The 26,367-nt window shown below is 49.7% G+C and overlaps 1 protein-coding gene across 2 annotated transcripts in view; it reads left to right on the top strand.

Annotated features, from left to right (window-relative positions):
• The window catches only part of SCAPER (S-phase cyclin A associated protein in the ER), a 3,246,499-nt gene that overhangs the window by 1,481,446 nt on the left and 1,738,686 nt on the right, over positions 1–26,367 (top strand). For both annotated transcript variants that reach the window (XM_078685236.1, XM_078685237.1), the window contains exon 21: positions 9,875–10,011. In XM_078685236.1, coding sequence (XP_078541362.1) covers positions 9,875–10,011 — 137 coding nt within the window. The remainder of the gene's footprint in view (positions 1–9,874; positions 10,012–26,367) is intronic.

Below are 26,367 nucleotides of genomic sequence, written 5' to 3'. Positions count from 1 at the left end.
CCAAGACTCTTCTATTACATCATATTCAAGTTATTTTTTCGCATTCCTCTTAACTAGGTGTTGACTAATAACCAACATTCCTTGGATGCAACCTTTTAAATTACTATGATAATTTTCTGCCGGTTGTAAATATTACTTTTATTGTTGCAATCTTTTCTGATGCTACCATATGAACTGCTTGTCTTTTTAAGCGCTTGAAGATGTACATCAGTATGATGCTGCTTGTATTTCCTGTGGACGCTTACCAGTAGTTTTTTAACATTCATTTGCGTTCTATCCGTTTGCATTTTTATCTAAATCTTTGCCATGAGAATGACAAAGTGGGACATGACTCCCATAATACAATGTATTACCATATTCCTCACAGGATTGAACCACTCCAATATATTTCCATTAGGTCTAAAAGCAGAACTGTCACCATTTCAAGCTGTATCTTTGAAAACCTCCTCATAGCTTTCTCTGTTAAACAGGTTTAAACACTGTGAGGTTAACTAGCATCTAAAATTGTAGAATTGTTAGCCTGCTTAGGGCATGGTGTTTAAAGAGCTGTTTATTAAGTGTCTTGTGGTCGCTAAAGCTGTTCCTTTCAATCTCACAATCAACAAATAACAGCAAGTATTTGAAGAAACCACAGATACAATCAATATAAGTTATTCCAACACTTTTCAAAAGGCAGGATCTGCAGAACACTCGCTAGGAAAGGATGCCATTCAGACAAATCATAGCATGCTCTGCTAATAATAAGCCTGATTGCTTGCTGCACTTTGAAACTGACCCTATGTCCAGATGGCCTCAGGCACATTATGTGCAAGTTACCGTTCCAACAATATGTTTTCATTTGCAACTAGGTTTAACTTTAGATTGAAACTACCACCAAATATCACAAGAGCATCAGGAAACTTTTCTTTTAGGATTTCTAAGACTTCCTGGAAGGTTGCCAAATTGCTCTCTGTGCCATCCTCATGCAGTAGTGTGCACCCATTAATTAAAACATAACTCAAACTAAATACACAAACTTTATCATAGGTAAACATTGTTCAATCATATTTAGTAGCCCCAAAGTCTGCAGTTGAAAAGAAGATGGGCTAACTTCCTAGTTAGACTGGTGTTCTTACATTGTTAACCTGAGAAGAGGTAATTATTTTTCAGCATGCTTGTATTTGAGGGCAAGTGGGGATAACGAAACCAGATATATAACTGACACACACAAGCAAACACAAAGAAAATGTAATTTAATTTCTACCTGAAGTAAAATTTGGATCTGAAAGTAACACGTTAGTTATAGATTCCTTACCTTAGAATTACCCCCAGGCGTCAGATTGGATCTGGAAAGTTTTTTCGTCAGCAATACCTCTGGGCGTCAAAAAGTGGCGTCCGTTGTCTCCACGTTAGTCGTTGGCGTCATGTCGCCGGGGTGACGTCGCGGGAGCTACTAAGACACCGCCCTCCCACGCTGACGTCAGTTCTTTTTTTTCCCGCACCAGCCAGCGTTTATCCGGAGAGAGTGGTACCTCAGTCATTTTTGTCGACTTTTTTTTTAGGCTTTCTACTTCTGGTGCACTAGGGATGCTGGCTTGTAGGTCCTGTAACCGCCTGATGTCCGTTACGGATCCGCAGCACGTGTGTCACTTCTGCCTGGAGCGCGACCACGACCCCAAGTCGTGCTCCGACTGCCGGTCGATGGCTGTCCTGAAAGTTGTTTGAGCACCGGCAGTCGGCTCCGTGCCATTCGAGATCCCAGTTGCGAGGGAGGTTGAGGGACCGGTTGCAGAGCCACCACCACTCGTCCAAGTCTTCCAAGTCTTAGCACTCTGGGTTGGGAAAGTCGAAGCACAAAAAGAAGTCTAAGAAGCATCGTCGCTCTTCGACTTCTACCCGTCGGTCGGCTGACTTGACGAAGGATGCGGGCGGAGGCCAAGGACTCCACTCTGGGTTTCCCTCCCTTTCCGAGGCCCGAGCGACTCCCGCCCACCTTCGTACGTTCTACGAAGCGATACATGCCATCTTTGGGCGACCCGAACCTGTTGGCATGCCTTCAGGCCCCGCGGACTTGGTTGGGGGACCTTGGCCTTCTCCTCTTTTCATCGACTCCGGCCACGGCGCCGCCAGGCCCCTGTGGATCCAGGCCTGGATCCGGATTGGTGCCGGTTGATCTCATTACACCTCTACCAGCCCGCTTCCTCCGGCACTTCAGCCGACGCCAGTCGTGACCCTGCCGGCGTCAACCCCGGCCTCCATCCCGATGTGGACCCGGATCCGGCACCAGTTGGGGTTTTTGTGCCCCTGTTTACTCCTGGGGTTCCTTTCTAGCCTGATTGGCAACCGGAGGACGAGGAGGAGAACTGGGAGGGGTAAGGTGACCCTTTAACTGATCAGCTGGAATCTTTGCAGGACTGGAGAGAGGAACTGGATGCAAGTGGTCTTGACACTTCTCCTGACCTTGGCATGTTGTCTCCTCCAATTGTGGCTACAGAGGAGGGAGCGTCGTACCCAGTGGTGTTGTGTAGGCCGGCTGAGGCTCTCAATCACGAGCATCCTACAGTGGCAGTCAGGACTAACCTCCTTACACAGGTGCTTCAGCCAGCTGCGAGCACTCTGGAGCCCTTGCTGCTGTTCAATGAGGCCATCAGCAACGTCCTTTTGGGCATGTGGTCCAGGCCCAACACGTGGTCTCCCGTGGACAGGATGATCGCCCGACGCCACCACCCAGACCTGGGCGACCCCACTTTCCTCTCCCAACACCCCACCCCAGAGAGCTTGGTGGCCCAAGCCTCTACTTCCAAGCGCTTTCCCTACCGCCCCACCGGAAAGGGAATTCAAGAAGCTGTACCACCTAGGGAAGACAATTTTCTCTCCCGCCAGCTTAGGACTGCGGTCGGTAAACACTGCATATCTCTTGGGCCGTTATTCCCACTCTGTGTCGGTTACGGTTGCGCAGGTGCTGCCTCAGGGCCTGGAGTAGGCCTGGACCGTGCTCTCCCAGGCTGTCGCCACAATACGTTGTGGGCTGGACACTGCTGACTTTCTAGGCAGGACCATTTCAACGTCAGTAGCGCTGCGTCGCTACACCTGGATGAGATTGACTGGCTTTTCAGGGGATGTCCAGAACACCTTGATGGGCATGCCCTTTGATGGCCGTCGCCTTTTTGGCGACAAAGCAGACAACACTCTAGAGCATTTCAAGGACTCGCAGGCTATGGCCAAGTCCTTTGGCCTCTCCACCCACCCTTTGCAGTCTGCTTTTCGCCCCTTTCGTTGCTACAGAAAGGGTTCCCCGCTACGTCCCGCACAGGGCCACAGACCGCAGCAAGTTACATAACCTTAGCGCTGTCTGGGTAGTGGAAACAACTTTTGTGGTTCTGAGGGCCAGCGCATTGGCCAGTCCACCAACTCCCCCTCTTCAGCAGCCTCCAAACTTTCCTAGTCCGACATTTCAAGCCCATCACACGCCAGTGGGCGGCAGGATTCGCCATCACCTCCTCCACTAGCGCACCATCACGCTGGACAGGTGGGTTTTGCAAATAGTCTGAAGGGGCTACTTCCTCCCCTTCACGGCTACCCCTCCAAGCCTGCCACCGCAATACCACAGCATGTCGGATGATCGCCTGGCATTTCTCCAACAGGAAGTTGTGGCTCTCTTGGCCAAGGAAGCCATCGAGCGCGTTCCTGCCCCCGAAGTGGGTTGTGGCTGTTATTCCCACTACTTTCTGTACCCAAGAAGGACAAGGGCCTGCGTCCTATCTTGGATCTCAGGAACATCAACCGCTTCCTCTGGAAGGAGAAGTTCAAAATGTTGACGGTTGCTCAGGTCCTGTCTGCCCTTCCCCTGGAAGACTGGATGGTAGCGTTGGACTTGCAGGACGCTTATTTTTACATCCCCCTCCTGCCTGCCTGCCTGCCAGCGTTACCTGAGGTTCACTGTAGGCCACGAGCATATTCAGTTCACAATGCTCCCTTTTGGACTTACCAGCGCCCATTAGGTGTTCATGAAAGTAATGGCGGTGGTTGCAGCTCATCTGCACAGATCAGGGGTTTCAGTCTTCCCCTATCTCGACGACTGGCTGTTGAAAGGCGGGCTCGCCCCAGTTAGTTGTCTCCCGCCTCCAGACTACGGCCAATCTCCTGCATTCGCTGGGGTTCTGCATCAATCTGCAGAAGTCACACCTGATTACCTCTCAGATGCTCCTCTTCATCGGAGCCATTCTGGACATGACGCAGTTTTGGGTCTATACTCCCAAACAGCGAGACCGGGACATTCGGGCTATGATTCGGATCTTTCAGCCTCTGTCCCGGGTTTCGGTCAGAATGACCCTACAGGCTACTGGGCCTCATGGTCTCCTGCATCCTGCTGGTCGATCATGCCAGGTGGCATATGCGGGCTCTGCAGTGGGACCTGAAGTTCCAGTGGGCGCAGCATATGGGGAATCTGTCCGATTGCGTTCAGATCTCGGAGGGCCCCAGTCATTCTTGTGGCTCCGTATTGGCCACGAAGAGTTTGGTATCCCGAGCTGCTCAACATGGCCATCGATCCTCCGACTCGTCTGCCCCTTTGGGATGATCTTCTGATGCAGCAGCTGGGGACGGTCGTACACGGTACCTGTCCAGTCCCCACCTCCTTGCATGGAGATTGAGCGACGGCAGTTGACGTCTTTCGACATGCCTCCCGAAGTTGGTGATGTAATCTTGGCAGCCAGGCATCCTTCCACTAAGACGGTATATGCCTGCCGGTAGAACAAATTTGTGGCATGGTGAACAGCAAAGGCTGAGGATCCCCTTTATGCCCCTCTTTCTGAGGTTCTTTTGTTCCTCCTTTCTTTGGCCCAGCAGGGCTCTGCTCTGGGCACTGTCAAGGGCTATCTCTCGGCCATCTCTGCCTTCCTTCGGCTTCCAGATCAGCCCTCTCTTTTCAAGTCCCCAAATGTAAATAGATTTCTGAAAGGAATAACTCACCTCTTCCCTCCTATTCCTTTCATTATGGCCCAGTTGGACTTGAATCGTGTTTTAACATATTTAATGTGTGATCCCTTTGTGCTGCTTCACAACTGCCCCTTGAGGCTTCTTACGCTCAAGACTGCTTTCCTGGTTGCCATCACCTCTTCAAGGAGAGTGGGTGAGCTCCAGGCTCTTTCCTCTAAGGTTCCTTTCTTATCGGTTCATCTGAACAAAGTGGTCCTTAGGACTCGTCCATCCTTCCTGCCCAAGGTTGTCACTGCCTATCACATCGGGCAGACCATCACTTTGCCCACCCTCTTTCCGCCTCCACATCCCTCGATAGAGGAGGAGAGGCTCCACCGTCTGGACCCAAAACGGGCGCTTTTCTTTTATCTGGGTCGAATCAAACAGTTCCGAGTGGATGACCAGCTCTTTGATGGGTATGTGGGTGCAAAGAAAGGTCGGGCCGTACACAAACATACCATCTCCCAAAGGGTCGTTTTGTGTGTTAAAAGCCTGTTATTCTCTGGCAAAGAAAGAGCCTCCAGTGGGGCTGCGCTCCCATTCTTCCCGGGCGACAGCAGCAACTACTGCTCTAGGAAGAGGCGTTCCTCTCAATAACATCTGTCAAGCAACTACGTGGGCCTTGCTGCACACATTTACAAAACATTACTGTCTTGACAGTCATGTCTGGAGAGACTGCTTCTTTGGCCATTTTGTTCTCCAGGCATTCCTAGTGTAAGATTGGTTCCCTTGGGTATCTATTCTAAGTTAAGGAATCTATACCTAACATGTTGCTTTCGGATGAACAAGTTACTTACCTTCGGTAACGATATATCTGTAAGAAATATTAGTTAGTTATAGATTCCTTACCGCCTCACCCATCATCCCCGTTCTGCGAACTGTTTCCAGGGTAAAGGATATCCTTTCAGGGCCCTAGTTATGTGCACCAGTGGTCAGTGTCTGGCATGGCTCTGCGTCTCTGGCGCGGTAAGTTGTGTGCATCACTGATGTCAGCGGACGAGGGCGGCATCTAAGTAGCTACCGCGATGTCATCCTGGCGAAAAAAACGCCAACAACTAACGCGGAGCTGACCGACGCCCCCTACAGACGCGCAGAGGTACTGCTGACGAAAAAACTTTCAGGATCCAGTCTGATGCATGGGGTTATTCTAAAGTAAGGAATCTATAACTAATGTTTCTTACAGATATATCATTACCGAAGGTAAGTAACTTGTTCTTTATGAATATTTGGCAGCAGAGAAAGCATTATGTCATCTGGTCTGCCCATAAAATTTCAGTTGTGCACATTGTGTACCCACTACAAAGCCAGCTATAAGTTTCTATGTTCTGAAATTAAAATAATTTTAAGAGTGTATGAAAGGGAGAACTAACATGTCAGCAAAGTAAGTTCAACAACGAGGATCTGCCGTTGAAAATACATGACCCTTCATAGCATAAAGCTGCAGCGGTGCTAGGTTTCTCAGGCTTTGAGACTAATTGCAAAGGGAAGGGTTTGCATTCTTTTGCACTTTAATATGTAGCATCGCAGGCCCATCCCCATTTATCACTCTTGTTCCTTGGGATTAAGACATGGTTTGAAACGTTTGCTAAAACCCTTAGAATTGTGTTTAATGAATGAAGTGAGGGAGAATCGGATTTATGGATCCTTTAAAGCAAGCCTACGGAGGGATTTAAAGTTGCCTAACCCTATTGTAGTCAAGGAGTAAGAAACATTTATTTGACACATCTCATTTTATCACAATCAAGAGTGAGTCTACTAAATGGAAAATATACCTCAACAAGTGTATTAAGTAATAGAAGGGTTTAAATCTAGCAAACACAAAGAGGATATATGCCAGTGATGTCAGACTACTCTTTACATTCTCTTAATGGATAGTGGGATGTCTAGGAAATGACTGCTAGGGCCACTTGTTAGGTCACTTCTGGCAATTCGCCCCTTTAGGATAATTCTTGTTCTTTGACCTCCAGGGACGGCTCCTCAGACTGTGTAGCTTTCAGTGACCATGTTGGAAATAAAACATCTGGTAGGCAAATCAAAGCTCAGGCATAGCACAAAGACTATGCAATAAACAGATGAACTTGTTTTGTTTTGGCTTTGCCTTTTCCTTCTGTTCTGGGTTCTTTTCTCTCCTGTGGTGCTCACCCTATCCTTGGGGGTTTTCCCGGTTTCTTGTTATTGCTTCTTCTGGAATGGGCTTCCTTAGCAATCTCAAGTTTGCCAATCATTATGGGGAAGGTGTGTTGTAATTTTTTTTGCTTGGTACATTCCTTCTCCCCTCCTCCCCTCCTCCATTTAGAACATTAGAATGTTCCTATAGTTGGGATTGTGAGCTTGCCTTAGAATGTTGTTTCTTCTGAGGCAAGACAGCTGTTGTGTAGTAGAGTAGTAGAGTCGACCAATAAAGCTTTATCTCTTGGAACCTGTGTGGAGCCTTCTTGTATCCATTGTCTGTGGTACTTGATTATAACAATGCTTTTAAAATGCAAACAATTAAATAATCTTTAATTGATTGTGGAATATCAGTGGTGTGCGGCCTTAAATCCTACTGTTTCCCCTTCTTTTACACTGTCAGTAAGTGCTACCAGTCCGAGCTCCAGCGATTTCAAAATGTAAAGCATCTTCGAGCGAGTAGTCATTGGCCAACACAGAAGGCAATTTGAGACACAATGATTTGAAAAGAAGTTTAAGACACGGTTTAAAGAAAAATCGATAGTGCAGCTTCTTTGAGTGCTTTGTTAAGCCCAAGTCACTGATGTCTCTTTATCCCTAGGTGTAAGTTTTTGTTCTAGTAAATAAACTAGGACAATCTGACAGACATCTAGCCGTAGATTCCCTACCTTTGAACTACCAGCCATTAGGCTGGATTCAGAGGATTTTTGATAGCAGTGCCCCTGCACACAGGTAGATGGCGTCATTCAACTCCGTGTAACATTGTGTTCGTCGTCGTCAATAAAACTCCCACACAGGGTGCTGACGTCAGTTCTTTTCTTTTTGCGCAAGCCATGCGGTGCCTGTCACCGCGCCATGTCGTTCACGGACCTCCACTTCATTTGTTTCTGGTGTCTGAAGCGGGACCACGATAGAGTTGAGCTTCAATTGCCTGACTATGGCGCCAAAGGCTTTGAGGGAGCGGTCCCTAAAGCTGATAGTGGCCCGGCGTTCCGTTTCAATACAAGCTGAACACCGCTTGCCTTAACCACACATATGGCTGAACCACGCATATGCATGGTAAGGCAGTCAGCCTTCTAGCTACTGGTGGCCAGGGAGAGGAACTGGAAAGGAGGACCTGTGGAAGGACTGGTATGCAACAACGTAAGCTGGGCTAGGGGGTAACTTTAAAGGGAGGGGGTCGGTATTAGGGCTCAGGTCGGAGGGTAGGTTTTTAGTGAGGGGGTGATTTGTAGGGCTCAGGGAAGGGGGCTGGAGTCGGAGGTGGTTTTAAGGTATCGGGCAGAGTTTTAAAGATCAGGGTGGGTGCGGAAGGGGCAGTTTGCAGGGTAGGAGGGGCTGTTTTAGGCCTCAAGGCAAGGGGAGGTCGGGCTAGGTTTTAGGAAGGGGGCAGAGTTTTAGGGCTCAGGTCAGGAGGGCAGAAGGGGCAGTTTCCAGAGTAGGAGGGGCAGTTTTAGGGCTCAAGGCAAGGGGGGATCGGGGTAGGTTTTAAGTAGGGGACCTAGTTTTAGGGCTCAGGGCTGGGGGAAGGGGCAATATTCAGGGCAAGGGTGAAGTTTTTGGGCAGGGGGAATCAGGACAGTTTAAGATTTAAGGGACGGTCGTTTTTAGGGCTTGGGGGTGGTTGGGTTATAGGGCAGGGGTCAGGAGTATTGGACTTTGGGTTGAGGGAAGGGGGTGTGAACTTTACCACACATCCCTTTACAAAACATGCCTTCACCACAGAATTGTGTGGTGAAGGCATGTGAGGTAAAGGAATGTGTTGTTGAGACGCAATAATTGTTTGGGCTGCGTGGTAGAGGCATGTGTGGTTCAACCATGCGTGCCTTTGTCATCCAACCCTGTTCAAAGGTAAGGAATCTGCGGCCAGATGTCTCTATCAGATGGACAAGTTACTTACCTTCGATAACGCCTTATCTGGTAGAGACGTAGTCTAGCCGCAGATTCCTTACCCACCCACCCATCCTCCCTGCACTACGGAATTGTTTTTATTGTTAGGGCTATCCCCTTCACGGCTCTAGTTGTCTTTTATTAATACACCATGGTCAGTCACTTCATGGCTCGGCACTTCTGACGTGGATGGTCGTGATAAGTACTGCCATCAGCGTGCTGGAGTGGTGATTATATTGACGACACAGACATCACCACCACGACAAACATGACGTCACGTGTAGTCAACTGACGCCATCTGCCGGCGTGCAGGAGTACTGCTATCAAAAATATTCTGGATCCAGCCTGACGCCTGGAAGTTCAAAGGTAAAGAATCTGCGGCTAGACTATGTCTCTACCAGATAAGGTGTTACTGAAGGTAAGTAACTTGTCCTTCAGGGCTTCTGGCATCTGAATTGAATGTCGTCCAAACATTCTCATTACTTCACTAGCCCTGGGTTGTGACTACTATCAAAGGTTCCTTGGCTATAAAAGGTAGATTAGAATTTGTACAACCATTGGCTAACACAATTTTGTCAAGATGATGCCTTTTTTATTAAAGAATTGCTCTCCACCTAGTGATTTGTGAGTTTGTACTCTTTGAAATTGAAAATATTCATGAGTTGTTATTTACGTTCTGATCCGCCTTAATATGGCTGAGAAGTTTATCTAATTACTGTATCTGTAACATTACCTTCTTATACGTCCAGAGGTCAAATAAACAACCATATAGATGGGCTTTTTACTGCTGTTGTCTGTGATTTAATGTTGCTCCAGTCAAGTGGATAGTTTTTTTTAATTACCTTAATATCTCGTGCAGGAGCATCTCTCATTGAAGAAGTATATTGTTGATATTGTGCTAGAGAGCCCCGCCCCGCCCGAGCCCCCCAAGGACAGCGATGAGAGACAGAAGGCCAAGAAGAGAGTTAAGAAGCTGAAGGCTCGCATGAACTCCAGGTAAGGCCCCGATTCTCCGGTCCCTGCTAATATTTTATGCAAATCCTGTTCCGGCTGGAGGTGTTTGCGGCTGGAATGTCGAGAAAATAACACCGATGAGCCTAATTTATAGCCACTTCTCCTGATTGAGAATGAAAACTGAGCTATCGACCAGCAGCCCTTGCTTTCACCTGTTAAGAGCTTTCCTCATAATTGGATGCCCGTGTCCTGCCAAAGCCATAGCCCCTCGCAGCCTACAATGGGATGTTTAAGTGTGTGTAAACCAGGCCTATTTTTCTTCCCAGTTATTGATTTTTAAATGAAGTATCAAAGAAAATCAATAGTAATCAACAAATAGCAGCCGGTCTACCGTGGTGTCTGATCGCACGCTTGAATTTAATCCATTTGGGGTCTTGTCACAACAAGTAAAAGTTGGAAATATCTAAAAATGGAAAGTGAGTTGCCAGACCTGCCGTTTGTCACCTGCCTCATAAGTGACATCTGCAGTTCAATGAGGCATCTGTATGTCATGGACCCAAGTGTCCCTTGGCAGGTGCGGGGGGCTTCAGCACCATCGCTGTGGACAGCGGCCATTCCTTTCTGTGGCTTAATAATTATCTCATCCCAGATCTTTACTAGCATTTACATGTTTGTATATTATCTGAACACAGAGGCACTGCTTTCACATTCACTTTATAGCCAGCTGTCACTGAATCATTACGACCGCTGTGCAAAATGAACAAGTGTTCTTTAAATTAGAATACATAAACACCGAATAGCAGTGTGTGTTTTACCATCATTTCAGCAAAAGTATTGGTTACACTTCAAATTGTAACTGAAAAAGTCCATCAGCCAGTGCAGTAGGAGCACGTAGGCTCTTTAACTTGTACATCAGCCATTGCAGCCAATGAATGTCGTAAGTGCTGCAGTCTGCGCATGCATTAGAGTGCAGCATGTCATCCACTGTATACAGTATGTATTAGCTCCCCACTAGTGCACACATCTCGCATCAATATTTGCAATAGGAACACCTTGTATATGTAGCATGGCAGTCACTACACAAGGAGCAGGTCAAGTGTTGTACCAGAAGCACACTAGCAGTTGCATATGAACTACATCAGCTGAGGGTTATCAGGTGCATCAATCTCTGCATGTGGTCTGCTACTGCTTATGGAGCATTTTAGACACTCACCACATCATAGCCACTGTAGAAGTAACATGTTAGCTATTAAACATAGTGCATGGTATCCATTGTGCATAGTGCTTACATTCCTCTAGGACCGATATCAAGCGGTCCGCCTCTCCACTTTCTCCTCGGAGGAGAAAAGACTTACCTGTGGAGTCCCTCAGGGTTCCTCCCTCTCCCCCTTTTGTTTAACCTGTATATTCTTCCCCTGATCTCCGAACTCCAGAAAAGAGCAGTTGTCATTTCTAATTATGCCGATGACATTCAGCTCATCTTCAACATCGATTCCTCCCCCTCCTCTATCGAGAACGTTCAATCCACCATGACCTTCATCAGCAGCTGGATGAACGCAAACCAGCTCAAACTTAATCCTGACAAGACAGAGCTGGTTCTCACGGGACCCCCAGGCAACCCTTGGAACTCCAACTTCTGGCCCCTCTCCTTGGGCTGTCCACCATCCCCTGTCAACTCGGTCAAAAGTGCTGCAGTCTGCGCATGCATTAGAGTGCAGCATGTCATCCACTGTATACAGTATGTATTAGCTCCCCACTAGTGCACACATCTCGCATCAATATTTGCAATAGGAACACCTTGTATATGTAGCATGGCAGTCACTACACAAGGAGCAGGTCAAGTGTTGTACCAGAAGCACACTAGCAGTTGCATATGAACTACATCAGCTGAGGGTTATCAGGTGCATCAATCTCTGCATGTGGTCTGCTACTGCTTATGGAGCATTTTAGACACTCACCACATCATAGCCACTGTAGAAGTAACATGTTAGCTATTAAACATAGTGCATGGTATCCATTGTGCATAGTGCTTACATTCCTCTAGGACCGATATCAAGCGGTCCGCCTCTCCACTTTCTCCTCGGAGGAGAAAAGACTTACCTGTGGAGTCCCTCAGGGTTCCTCCCTCTCCCCCTTTTGTTTAACCTGTATATTCTTCCCCTGATCTCCGAACTCCAGAAAAGAGCAGTTGTCATTTCTAATTATGCCGATGACATTCAGCTCATCTTCAACATCGATTCCTCCCCCTCCTCTATCGAGAACGTTCAATCCACCATGACCTTCATCAGCAGCTGGATGAACGCAAACCAGCTCAAACTTAATCCTGACAAGACAGAGCTGGTTCTCACGGGACCCCCAGGCAACCCTTGGAACTCCAACTTCTGGCCCCTCTCCTTGGGCTGTCCACCATCCCCTGTCAACTCGGTCAAGAGCCTAGGCGTCACTATCAGTGACAACCTCTCCATGAGGGCTCAAATCAATTTGGTGGTCTCTGCCTGTTTTTTTCCACCTACGCCGAATCAGGAAAATCAGCAGAATTCTCTCACATGAAGCTCTCGTTCAAGTCACCCTGGCACTAGTCATGTCCCGCATCTACTATGCCAACTCTCTGTATGTCGGAATTCCCGCGTACCAATCCCACTGACTTCAACTTGTCCAGAACCAAGCAGCCAGGCTAATCCATGGCCAGCCAAAGTTTAGCCACACTAAACTCCTCCTTAGGAGCCTTCATTGGCTCCCAGTGATCCAGCGCAGCCTCTTCAACCTGGGTTGCCTGATCCATATAGCCCTCTCTTCCCAGGGACCCTCCTTCATTGCCTCTCAAATCCACCGCTATGTCCCTTCCCGCGTCCTACGCTCCTCCTGCTCCAATCTCTTGTCCCCTTGCACTTTCAGACGCAAGAAACATGGTGGCCTGAGATTTTCCACCCAAGCCCCACTCCTTTGGAATTCCCTCCCTTCAGAACTCTGCTTAATACCCTCCTATCCTCAATTTAGGAAGTCGCTTAAAACCTGGCTTTTCTCTCAAGCATACAACTAATTCCAACACACTGCTGTGGCCTTCAGCCTCTCCACTCAAGCGCCAAGACACCGTTGGTGAACGTGCGCTCTATAAATAATTTCTATCATATCATATCATTCCTTGCAGAGTCAGCATGTCGCCCTATGCACCCAGTGCATTCCGCCCTGTGCAGCGCAAGCTTGTTGGCTGTTGTACGTAGAGAAAGTGGTCCAGTTCAGACAGCTTTCTATAGATATTTTACCACCTATTGTCATATTATTATACAGTTCCGTGATATCCATTGATTAGTTGTTTCTGGTAGTTGGGCTGTTTTATGCAAATAATACTGAAGGTCACAGAACATTGGTATAGCAGTTAGTGTTTATTGTACAACAGTTGTGGGATTATTTCTTTCTATACCCTGTCATCACAATGCTCAGTCAGTACTATTTTGTTCACAAAAGAGGCCTGGGGGTCTTGCAGGAATCACTGTTGTCCAGATTCGCATGCTGGTCCAGTTTTTGTTTCTAGCTACTCACTGTACTGCAGGTTTTAAGTAGGGGCAGCATTTTAAGGCTCAGTGCCGGGGGAGACGGAAGGGGAGGTTTGCAGGGTAGGAGGGGCTGGTTTAGGGCTCAGGGCAAGGGGAGGTTGGGCTAGGTTTTAAGTAGGGGGCAGAGTTTTAGGGCTCAGGTCAGGGGGGCAGAAGGGGCAGTTTCCAGGGTAGGAGGGGCAGTTCTAGGCCTCGGGGCAAGGGGGGATCGGGGTAGGTTTTAAGAAGGGGTCCAAGTTTTAGGGCTCAGGGCAGGGGGAAAGAGAAACATGGACATGACAACAACTCCCTGTAGCCCTGTTTTTCTCTCTGTTCCCACATGTGTCCTCTGTTCGGAAAAACGATACACCTTTGGGACCCACTTGGGTCGGGAAGAGAAAAAGGGACAATGACACAGCTCCGTCTAGTTCGGGCTCTCCTCCTCGACTTCCTTTCTGCATTGAATATGGTCTACCGTTTACAGATATTCCTCTGCCATCGGCCTGTTACCTTGAGAGACGAGGGCTGACAGGCTCCTCCCCACCCTCCTCTTTGTGTTTGTTGACACAATAGGAAAAGTGTTCCTTCCTAGCCCCGCACGCCCTGTTTCAGATGTGTACTTTGCCTTTTCTCCACTCCTGTCACTTGTCATGTTGGCTAACTGAAACCCACCACGACATAGCTGAGAATGTTTCTCCTACTTTCCTTCCATAAGCCGGTATGTGTTCTGTCTGTATTGGGAAACCTGCAACTCTGCCACAGTAGTCCAGACCCCTCTCAGCACAAACACCATTTCACTGCACCAGACATTTGTGCACAGAGATCAACATTTTAGAAGCCACCTGGACCTGCCTATGCCATTGGGATTGACAACTTGTTCACCAAGCTGCCATGTAAGCGGAGGATTCTGTACCATCTGTGGAGAAATCATTCCTTCCTTGTCACTGTAAAATTTGAGAGATTTGTCAGCAGTTTAATGGTGGTTCATGTTATTAAATGCAAAATTAAAATGTGTTTTTATCCTACTAAATATCTTAGTAGTGTGCCGTATAAAGGCATCATTTGTTATGTGGTCATATGCGTGACCACTTGTTTTTGTTTTTTTTAATATATTTTTATTGTTTTTTATCATACAACATAGAGTTCCATCTCTGTACATTGCACTGCGAGGAAGCATTGGTCCGTGCCACATTAAGTTCGCAACAAGAAATAAACATTACAGTCATGTTATGCGTTTCAATCAATCATAGACTACTTTGTAAAGAGTATCTGAGCAACCAACAATACGTAAGGTTTAGTGTCCCCTCGCAGCGCGTCATTGCCGGGAGTGTATCCCATCTCCTTAGAGTCCCGGAGCTCGCTCAGGCTCAGGGCGCCCGTTTAGGGCCTCCTACCAGGTTTTGCGCTCTATCCGAGCTCTGCGGTGTAGCTGAACGCGCGTGTTTTAGGATGCCTTTCAAGCGGGTCAGCCCCTTGTCGTGGTGCAGTGCCCGTATGGCGTTGTGGTGTGGTCGGCTTGCCGCCCCGTTTCAGCAGTGTGTGGCGATGAGCTTTCACCTCTGTTATGACCTAGATGCGCAACTCTTGTGTCTCGGAACTGTAGCTCTATCAACTAGGGGGAAATCAGTTTTCTGATAGATACATCTGCCGTGTGGATTCCTCACCTTGTGAATACCCCCTGCGTCAGCAACATTCGGAAATTCTTTTTTCGTAGCCTCGCGCCGACGTGGACTCCTGACGTCATAGAGACACGACCTCGCTCGCGACTCCGCTGACGTCACCGACGCCTATAATAGGCCCACGCCGGCGTGATGACATCAGTTCCCTTTTTTCCGCGTCGTCGACGCTAACGGTTATCGGGAATCTCTGTAGCCAACGGATACTTTGTTGTCTATATTATTAACATTTTCTGCGTCTGTTTCCTGTCTCTTCGACAATGTCTTCGAAAAAGACCGGCTTCAAGCCCTGCAGAGAATGCGGCAAAATGATGTCCATTACCGACCCACACAGCGACTGCATCTGGTGCTTGAGCTCGGACCATGATGTGGAGGACTGCTCTTCGTGTAAGAAGATGAACCCGAAGGCCCTGAGGGAGAGAGAGGCGAAGCTCCTGGTGGCTAAGATGAAAGCTGGAAAGGGGAAATCGTCGAAGTCTCGTTCTCGAAGGGCGAGGTCGAAGTAGAGATCGAGGTCGAGGTCTGGATCTCGAGGAAGGTCGTCTTCGAAGTCGGCTTCGGATCATGTTTCAAAAAAGAGGAAACATAAGAAGAGGAGACATGAGTCCCGACGTCGTTCTGGTAAGGAGTCGGGATCGAGGTCGAGGTCACCGAAGGTTCGTTCGAAGGTGGTGACCATTGAAGTTTCGGATCCAGAACCTGAAGGTGAGGCCTCCCCTTCTGAGTCACGGGCGCCGTCTCCGGCTCCGACTACGAATCCGGCTCCGAATCCATCTCCGGCGCCGTCCCCGGTCCGAGATGAGGAGGAACCTCGTGAGGATGAGGGTTCCGAGCTCTTAGGTGAGCCGAATCCGAACGCTCCTCGGGACAGGCCTGAAGGTTTTCATCCACCATTTCCTGCCCCAGGCCAGGACCCTTCTGCGTTTCTCAACGCGATGTATGGAGTCTTTTCGAGGTCGTGGTACCCCTCTGGTGCACCTTCGGGTCCCATGGGTCCTTTGGCTTTTAGCTTAGGAGTCCCTCACTCCTACCCTCCGGCTCCGTTTATGCCTTACATGCCGGCTCCGACGCCGCCGTGGCATTTTCCGGCTCCACCGAAGCCATCGACGCCGGTTCCGGCTTCGCCTGCTCCGGGTCGGCCTAGAACACATCCCTCTGAACCTGCGGATTCGATCCCGACGTCGATTCCGAATCCGTCGGAGCCGGTGGTGGATCCGAGGGCAAAACGGGTCAAGATGAGATCCAGAAGAGAGGCTCAGCGCCTTCTGGAGGAAAGGAGGTTTTTGGATTCACAATCTGACCTTGAAGAGGGTGAATTGGATGAAGATACTTTTGAGGATTTGGCAGAAGCAGGAAGCCTGGATTTCTCTCCAGAGTGGGAGTTACCATCAGGTTCTAGCACTCCTTCTAAGGACATTCAACCCTATCATTTGATTATGAGGAAGGCTGCCAGTCTCCTTAAGTTGACTTTGCCTACAGCAGAATTCAAATCTAATATTCTGACTGAAGTACTTCATTCTCCGAGTTCAGTGGTGGAACCTCTTCTTCCTTTCAATGATGCTCTGACAGAGCCCATTCTAGAGGTGTGGAAAAAACCTCTGTCGGCTCCAGCTGTCTCTAAAAGTGTAGCCAGAAGATACAGGGTTGCCCCTGATGATCCTGCCTTTTTAACCTCTCACCCTTCACCGGAGAGTTTGGTCATTCAGGCTGCATGCTCCAAGAAGAACGTTAGTGCTTTCCCTCAAGTTCCTTTTGAGAAGGAGGCAAAGAAGCAGGATCAGGTGGCAAAGAAGTCCTTCTCCTCTGCCAGTATGGCATTGAAGTCATCAAATGCCACTTGCTTGATGGGGAGATATTTACACGCTCTGATGGACTCTTTGCATGTTCTTGTTCCAAAAATTCCTGATGACAGCAGGAAGGATTTTGAGGAAGTCATCTCTGACGCTCAGGCAGCTGCTCGCCAGGTCATTCAGAGCGGTTTGGATACTGTAGACTCTGTGGCGCGCATTATGGGCACTGCTGTCGCTACTAGGAGATCTGCCTGGTTGAAATCTTCTGACTTTTCGGCTGATGTTCAGGCGACATTATTAGATCTTCCTTTCGATGGTTCAGGCCTTTTTGGGAAGAAGGCTGATGCGGCCCTTGAGAGGTTTAAAGATTGCAAGGCGACTGCTAAATCCTTGGGTCTTCAAGTGAGAGGTTCTTCAACTGGCAGAAGATTCAGAGGTTTTGGCCGCCCTGCCTTTCGGAATTTCCGGCAAGGCCAGCAGCAGCAACAACAGCAGCAGCAAAACTCCTTGTACAGGTCTTACAGGGGAAAGCAAAGAGTGCGTCCTCGTGGACGTCAGGTCTCTTCCTCCTCCACTTCCTCCAACCCTCCTGCCCCTGAGAAGCAGCCCTAGATCCGACATTCAGGATCATGTGGGTCCGGTTGGGGGCCGGCTTACCCATTTTCTACAGGATTGGGAATCGGTTACGTCAGATCTTTGGGTTCTCAATCTTGTAGAAAATGGGTATGCCCTTCCCTTTCGGGAATTCCCTCCCAATTTCCCTCCTTGCCAAGGGTATTGCTCCGAGGAGCATCTGTCTCTTCTGCAAGAGGAAGTTTTGACTCTGATAAGAAAAGGTGCGATAGAGGTGGTCCCAGAGCAGGAAAGGGGTCAGGGATGCTACTCCCGGTATTTCCTGATTCCGAAGAAGGATGGCAGGCTTCGTCCAATCCTGGATCTCAGGGTCTTGAATCTCTATCTGAAACCGGAGAAATTCAAGATGCTCACCCTTGCTCAGGTTCTTCAAGCGCTGCAAGAAGAAGACTGGATGGTGTCACTCGACTTGCAGGATGCTTACTTTCACATCCCAATCCTGAAGTCGCACAGGAGGTATCTCCATTTTACGGTGGGATCGCAGCACTACCAGTTTGCGGTCCTTCCGTTTGGACTTACTACTGCGCCTCGAGTCTTCACCAAGGTGATGGCAGTGGTGGCTGCACATCTCAGAAGGTCAGGGATTCCTGTATTCCCTTATTTAGACGACTGGCTGATCAAAGCGGAGTCGTCAGAGAGAGTGCTCCATCATTTGCGGGAGACAACCCAGTTGTTGTACAGGTTGGGTTTTTCAATAAATGTACCCAAGTCTCACCTGGTGCCCTCCCAGCGCAACCTGTTCATAGATGCGGTACTGGACACAACCGTATGTCGTGCGTTCCCTCCCCCTCAAAGGATTCGCGACATACGGGAGATGATTCCTTTGTTTTACAATGGAGCGGTCGTTCCAGTCCTGAAGGTCCTTCGCCTGCTCGGTCTGATGGCTTCATGCATTCTGTTGGTCAACCATGCACGCTGGCACATGAGGGCGCTCCAGTGGTGCCTCCGCAAGCAGTGGTATCAGCACAGCGGAGATCTCAGGGAGTCAGTGAGGATCTCCAGGGAAGCTGCAGCGGATCAGTCTTGGTGGGGCGTGGAAGGCAATCTGTCCCAAGGAAAGCCTTTTCAACTTCCCCCATCGGTGGCCACGGTGATAACGGATGCATCCACTCTCGGGTGGGGTGCTCATCTGGGGGATCTGGAGGTCAAGGGCCTTTGGTCTCCAGAGGAAAGGTTGCTTCACATCAACCTTCTAGAATTGCGGGCGATACGTTTGGCGCTCAAGGCCTTCCTCCCTTCCCTTCGCGGTCAGTCTGTTCAAGTCCTGACGGACAACACGACCGCGATGTGGTACATCAACAAGCAGGGAGGGGTAGGGTCGCAGTGTCTTTGCAGAGAGGCTCTGCGTCTCTGGTCCTGGGTTCAGGACCATCAGATTTGTCTGATGGCAAATCATCTGGCCGGGGTTCTGAACGTTCGTGCGGACAGTCTCAGTCGGCAGTTCTCTGCCGACCACGAGTGGAGGCTTCACCCGGAGGTGGTTCACAACATCTTTCGGATGTGGGGGACTCCTCGGGTGGACCTGTTCGCCACTCACGAGAATGCGCACTGCCTGTCGTTCTGCAGTCTCCAGTATCCGATGCAAGGAGCCTTGGGGGACGCGTTTCAGTTGAGTTGGAGAGGTCAACTCCTTTACGCGTTTCCTCCCATACCCTTGATTCCTCGAGTTCTGAGGAAGATTCGCCAAGACCGGGCCCAAGTCATATTGGTCGCCCCGGATTGGCCAAGAAGGGTGTGGTATACAGATCTACTCCACCTCTCCTCTCACCCGCCGCTCCGTCTCCCTCTCAGGGCAGACCTCCTCTCTCAGATGGAGGGGCAGGTTCTACACCCCCACCTCCAGACATTGCACCTTCATGCCTGGAGATTGAACGGGGCAACCTGAATTCCTTTTCCCTCCCGCCTGACGTTGTGGATGTCATCTTGTCAGCCAGGCGTGACTCCACTAAGTCCATCTATTCTTATAGATGGTCGAAATTTGTCACGTGGTGTGGGGAAAGGTCTGTTGATCCTTTGAAGGCCCATTTGTCTAATGTTCTCCAATTTGCTCTTTCTTTGGCGCGGCAGGGTCTGGCGGTTGCCACGGTAAAGGGTTACCTGTCGGCGCTGTCGGCTTTTCTCTGCTTGCCTGACCAGCCTTCTCTTTTTAAGTCTCCTGTGGTCTTAAGGTTTTTGAAGGGTCTTACTAATATGTTCCCTCCTTCACCTTTCATTGTGCCTCAGTGGGATTTGAATCTTGTATTGACCTTTTTGATGGGTGCTCCCTTTGAGCCTCTCCACAAATGTCCCATGAGGCTTCTTACCCTTAAGACAGTCTTCCTGGTTGCAATAACCTCGGCAAGGAGGGTTAGTGAGCTTCAAGCTCTTAGTTCCAAGCCCCCATTCCTGACCATTCATGCTGATAGAATGGTTCTTAGGACCAGGGCTGCTTTTCTGCCTAAGGTGGTAACTCCCTTCCATCTAGGACAGTCCATTACCCTTCCTACCTTCTATCCTCCCCCTCACCCTTCTAAGGAGGAAGAGAGACTGCACCGTCTGGACCCTAAGAGGGCGGTGTCCTTTTACTTGGACAGATCCAAGGACTTTCGTTTGGAAGACCAGCTCTTCGTTGGATTTGCTGGCTGCAAGAAAGGAAGAGCGGTCCATAAAAGAACTTTATCGAGATGGATCGTCCTCTGCATAAAGATCTGCTACTCTTTGGCCGGTAAGGAACCACCAGAGGGTATAAGGGCTCATTCAACTAGAGCTAAGTCTTCAACCTCAGCATTGGCTAGAGGTGTGCCTGTTGAGGATATTTGTAGGGCGGCAACTTGGTCTTCCCTCCACACTTTTGCGAAGCATTACTGCTTGGAATCCGAAGTGAGGAGGGACGGCCACTTTGCTCGCTCTGTTCTTCAGGATTTCCTGGTTTAGAAGAGTGGACACCCTCCTCCGGGAGTGGGGACTGCTGTGGGACTCTATTCACAAGGTGAGGAATCCACACGGCAGATGTATCTATCAGAAGAACAAGTTACTTACCTTCGGTAACGCTTTTTCTGGTAGATACTATATCTGCCTGTGGATTCCTCACTGACCCACCCGCCTCCCCGTTGTCCACTCTTCTATGCCAGAGTTACTGTAATGTAATATATTTATATTTTGTTGTCAAGGAAATGTTTCAATTACTTTCCTGCTTTTGCTTAACACTGTGTGTTTTGCTTTGAGTACTGTGTACTGTGTATACTTGTGTATTTCTACTGTCATTGGTCCGTCCGTGTGCCTCGATGCCACGGAAAATAGGGCGGAACTGATGTCATCACGCCGGCGTGGGCCTATTATAGGCGTCGGTGACGTCAGCGGAGTCGCGAGCGAGGTCGTGTCTCTATGACGTCAGGAGTCCACGTCGGCGCGAGGCTACGAAAAAAGAATTTCCGAATGTTGCTGACGCAGGGGGTATTCACAAGGTGAGGAATCCACAGGCAGATATAGTATCTACCAGAAAAAGCGTTACCGAAGGTAAGTAACTTGTTCGTCTAAACTCAACCGTTGAACATGGGGGAAATTCGGTTAATGGGGAAGTAATGAACCACACAATAAGCTAAAGAAAAGAAAAGAAAAAGAAAAAGAAGCTCTACTCTTCATATTCTGGTCTGTCAGAATCGATGGCCTGGTGTCGCGTCTGTGTGCCTCCGGGGGCAGTTGCTCGTGTGTTCCTTCATTCGTGGCGTGGCGTGTGAGGGGGAGGTGTGGATGCCCCTCTGGTTAGTCTCGCCTCTGTGCCTACTGATTGCACAGTCGTTGTACCTATGAACACATCGGCGTGCGGGGGGAGGGGGTGGGATAGGGGGGGGGGCAGCAGGCAGTCCGGCCTCTCGCCCACTCGCGGCCATTGGTGTCTTTCACTCGGTGTTCCCTATGGGACGTCGCCCGGTGGTTCCCCTTCTCATCCCATGAGTGAGCCTTCCTGCTGCGGCCCTGCCGTGTATGCGCAGTCTGCCTGGCCCGTCATCTACGTGTCTACCCTTTCCCGGTACGCCCGGTTAAAAGACCGAAGGATATCGTCCCATGTCTGCGCTATCGGTATGGCCCGCAAGCCCGCCGTCTCCTCTCTATGGAGTATCGTTCCCTCAGCTATCGCCCAGTAGTTGAGTGAGGTGTGCCAGTGCTGCACCTGTGGAGGGTGTTTCTCTTTCCAGCGTCTTGTTATGAGCCTTTTCGCAGTCACCAAGCCCAAGTCCCAGAACCTGGCCTGGGGTTTGTTGTCTTTCGTTCTCTTATACAACCCCAGCACACATGTTTCCCACGTGGACTGCAGTTCCACTCCTGCTCCCTCTGTTAAGAGCGCTGTTACACCCTGCCAATATGTTTGCAACCGGGGGCAGGCCCAGAGCATGTGTAGCAAGTCAGCATTCAGTAATGAGCAGCGCGGGCAGCCAGACGTGTCTAGTGCAAAGTACCTGTTGATTTTTTCCGGGGAGAGATACGCTCTATATGCGTGACCACTTATATGCAGAGTGCCTTCTATACTGAAGTATACAAAAATTGAATGCTTGAATTAATCTCGTGGTTCGCATCCCAGTCTATCGTTATTTTGCACACAATGTCAGCTCAGTCGTGCACCTGCTCCAATGAGAACTGTCCAAACTGAACTGCCAAGTCCAGGTTGCTTGTGTTCCGGTCCAGGGAGGGCCTGGCTTGGCAGGTGTAAGAAGCTGGCTTGGTATATGGTGCACACTTACGAAAGCAGGCACCCGGCACCAATCCAGACAACCCTTATGGTGGTTTTAGTGGTCTTAGACAACCTTAGAAAGCTCTCTAAGTGGTAGCTGTGGAGAGCAGCCTACAGGCTTAGTCCAGAAGGAGTGTACGGTAGAGTGTTTTACCAGAACATAATCTTATTGATATAGATTAAGGGAAAAGGAACCACACAGTGTAGTAATAAAAATATGTATTTATTATAAGACACTAACACCTACAGATATCTCCAAGCCGGAGTTACACACAATACTTTGCAATACAATCAAGTAAGTATCACAGATACACAGTAGTCGCCTGGAGGAGACCAAACCAAATACTAAAATAGTGGTATGTGAACCATGACTCAAGTCAAGACTATACCCAGAAGACGTAGAAGTGCCAGGGACCCAAGGAACCACCCAAGGTAAGTAACCAGGAACCCCACGGAGGCCGTGTACAGAGGGGGAACTCTACCGCGGGCTCAATACAAATCAATGGGTACGTTGCGGTTGCAATTTTAAAGAAAAAGGACCCTTTCTAGTAGACCCTGAAGAAACGCTGTGGAAGACAGAAGTTTGGAGAGCCACCCCACCCGTGGAAAACCTAGGAACCAGAATACCTACACTAGGGAAGCCGGGTGCATGGTTGTGAAGTGGCGTCGGAAACTGCAGTCAAACTCAATGAAGGGCTTCAGGAAGATGGCACTGCTGGAGAAGCTGAAAGTTTCCGGTGGAACCCAAAGGTGGATTCAAGTATAGAAGTAGCTGTAAGCAGAGGGGACAGAGTCTATGCCACTCAGTAGTGACCAGGAGTCACAGAAGACTAATGCCCACTGATATCGAGTGTTGCAGAAGAGCTGATGGAGACCTTGAAACTGTAGCTGTGCGGACCAGACGACTCTGTGGAATACCAGGAGCCGTGCACGAGCTGTCCCAAGTCGGATGTCAAGAGTTATGGGGTCGGTGTCTGTCTGCAGCACCAACAAGACTTTGCAACTGCAACCAACATTGAAAGTGAAGAAGGTACAGTATCGGGACCTAAAATGTCTAGGTGACTCACCACAAGCAGGGGAGTCAGGGCATGCCCGAGCAATCAGGGAAGCCTGCAGAAATCAAGGGAGACCCTCAGGAGGACCCACAGGTCGGAGGCACTGGAGTCGCCAGAGGACCTCGAACAATGTACCAAAGATGCAGGCCCATGGTGCAAGTGATGTGGTGAGGACGGAGATCTTGGCCACAGGAGATGCTAGAGTCTGGGGCTACTTGGAGCCCGAAGATCTTGGCGGAAGGAAGCCACCAAGCTTTTGCAACAGTAATTCGACGCTGTACACAGGGGTTTGGTTCCTGCAGTTTCAACAAGGGATACTGGCCTCAAACTTGGTGAGAGGACAGGGCAGGCCTCAAGGGATGAGGAGAACCACCACCTGTTTTGCTGAGCCTTTCGGAGTCCATGGGAGCCCAGGATCAAAAGACCGCTCAACTTAGTTGCTGTGCCTGCAGATGCAGGGAAGTTACTCCTTCACTTCAAGGGAGATTCCTTCAGGTGTCTTGGATGTCCACAGGCCTTGGACGGTTCCTGTATGCAGCATAGGCACGGACATTGCAGCAGACGAGCAGTGCGGCGAGATCAGGAGGAGCAGGAGTCTTCCCAGTTGCGGCCTTGAAGCCCAGAGCGAAGTCCAAAGTGCCCAGATGATCGAAAAAGAAGTGGTATCTTGAAATTAATCTGGTCCCATGACGAATCTAGGGACCTACCCTCAGGTAAGCCCTTAAGTACCCTGTTATAGGATACCTATTGTTCTGCCTTCCCGTGCTCGAGCTTGGCTCAGCAGCAGGAGGGCAGAATCGTGCCTCTGGTCGGCAGCAGCCATGTTGTGCTGTCCGGGTCTAGAAGGCTGGTACCGGGAGCACTGAGGGCCTCCCGGAGGAGCTTTGCATTGCATGGAATCATACCTCCCACATAATTTACGGTGGGGGTATGATTCCAACATGTTTGATACCAAACATGACAGGGTTCGTTACAGTCAGTTTAGAAATGGTCATCACATAATGACGCATGGCCACTCGGTCGTATTGGCTGATGCATTTACAACCCATGAGAATGGACTCCGAAGGTTGTAGGGGTGTCCTGCTCATGCAGGGGCACCCTCACACTTAGAACCTAGCACCCTTCCTTCAGGATTGAAAGGCCTGCTGAAGGGATGATTTATAGGTTTTAAGTACAGTGACCTTAGCTATATGGAAACCTATATCTTCCGTAAGTGGTGCTTTCGTAAGTACTGCTAGCACCAGCTTACATAGACTGCAATGGCAGGCCTGTAGTTACAGTTTGAGGGCCCCCATGGGTGGCATAATGCATGCTTCAGCCTATGGGGGACCCCTGGTGTACATATGCCTTGGGTACCTCAGGACCATATACTAGGGACTAATAAGGGTACAGCAGGATGGGGCGTGGCCTGGCAGCCCCATCCTGCCCCCGCCCCCCACCTCTTCCCCCTTTCCCATCCCTCCCGATTCCCTCCCCTCCGGTGTGTTCCATTTCTCCTCTATATGTTGTTGTTTAAGTGTGATGTCGTCGTCCGGCTTCTTACTGAAGTCATCCACGAGGCGGAGTACCCTGCGATACTTCGGGCATGTCAGCTCATTGAACTCCTGGGCCAGCAGAGAGACCAGGGGTCGCCATGTGTCAGTGAAGGAGTCCGTCGATTGCGTAAGGGAGACCTGTATCCGTTCCATGCCCATAATGTACCACAGTCTATGGAGCTATTCTGTGTGTGTGGGTTTTCTTGTGGTGCTCCATAGTGAGAGGATGTGTTGCGTCACTGCCCCTACTGCCAACCCCATTTGCCTCCCTCCTAGTGATTTGAGTGGGAACGTGAGTTTGTTGGGGAGGCCCAGTAACGTGTAGGTGGGAAAGCGGGGTATCTCTGTTTCAAAGTGCTGGTCTATGTCATGAAGCACTCTATCCCAGTACTCTTGTACCTCTGCACATTGCCACAACAGATGGGTCGTGGTTCTCGTTTTACCGAACCGCCTCCAGCATGCAGAATCGCGGCGTGGATTACCCTGATGGAGCCTTGCCGGGGTCAAATGCCAGTAGTAGGCTATCTTAACGGCCGATTCCTTGCTCGCTACGTTCCTGGCCGTATGGTGGGCTCTGTAGTAAATATCCTGCCATTCTATATCTGTGAGTGAGTGTCCCAACTCCCGCTCGTCTCTGACCCGCGGAGCGTGTGGTAAGTGGCTGGGGGGGCTAGCATTTTATATAGCTCCGTGATCGCACGTTTGTCTGTGTTGTTTGTGGCGAGCCATTACTCGTACTCTGTGAGGTGCCGACTGACTTGTGGTAGCGTATCCCTGCCTGTGAGCCAGTGCCTGAACTGGAAGTATTGGAACCGCTGTGGTTGTTTCACATTGTACATCTCCTGCATTTTGTTGAATTCCAAGAAGCCTTCCGTGTCAAAGAGGTGACCGGCCGACCTGCAGTCCGATTGTCGCCATTGAGGGAATGATCCGGGGACCATTCCTGGTGGGAAGGCTGGGTTATCCAGCAGGGGCGTCATCAGTGACGGGAATGAAGTGAGGCCCCTAGAGACCGCCACCGCATCCCACACCTGAAGCAGCGTGCGGGTGATAGGCGATTTTTTGATGTACGCCGGTCTGTCAGGATGTTTCAGGAAAGGGACTTTCCACAGCGACGTGTGGGCCATTGCCCGGTCTTGGAATAACCAACGTTTTTCGGATTCCGGACGGTTCCATTCTAAGAGATACCGGAGCTGTGCCGCTTGAAAGTACCTTTGGAGGTTAGGAATGCCCAGGCCGCATTCCGCGGGGGTCCGCCTAGCCAAGTCCCGGCGAAGTCGGGGCGTTTTCCTGCCCAGAAAAACTGTCTGATTGCGTCTTGTAGTTTCTTAATCATCCCTATAGGTGATGTGACCGGGATAGTTTGGAAGAGATACAGCACCTTTGGCAGCAGGGACATTTTTATTGCTGCTACACGCCCTAGCCAGGAGAGTGGTTGTCGTCCCCACCTTTGTAGGCCCCCCTGTAA

This window comes from Lissotriton helveticus, chromosome 3_2, assembly GCF_964261635.1.
Source record: "Lissotriton helveticus chromosome 3_2, aLisHel1.1, whole genome shotgun sequence".
Taxonomy (NCBI): domain Eukaryota; kingdom Metazoa; phylum Chordata; class Amphibia; order Caudata; family Salamandridae; genus Lissotriton; species Lissotriton helveticus.
This window is presented reverse-complemented; position numbering and strand designations above follow the sequence as displayed.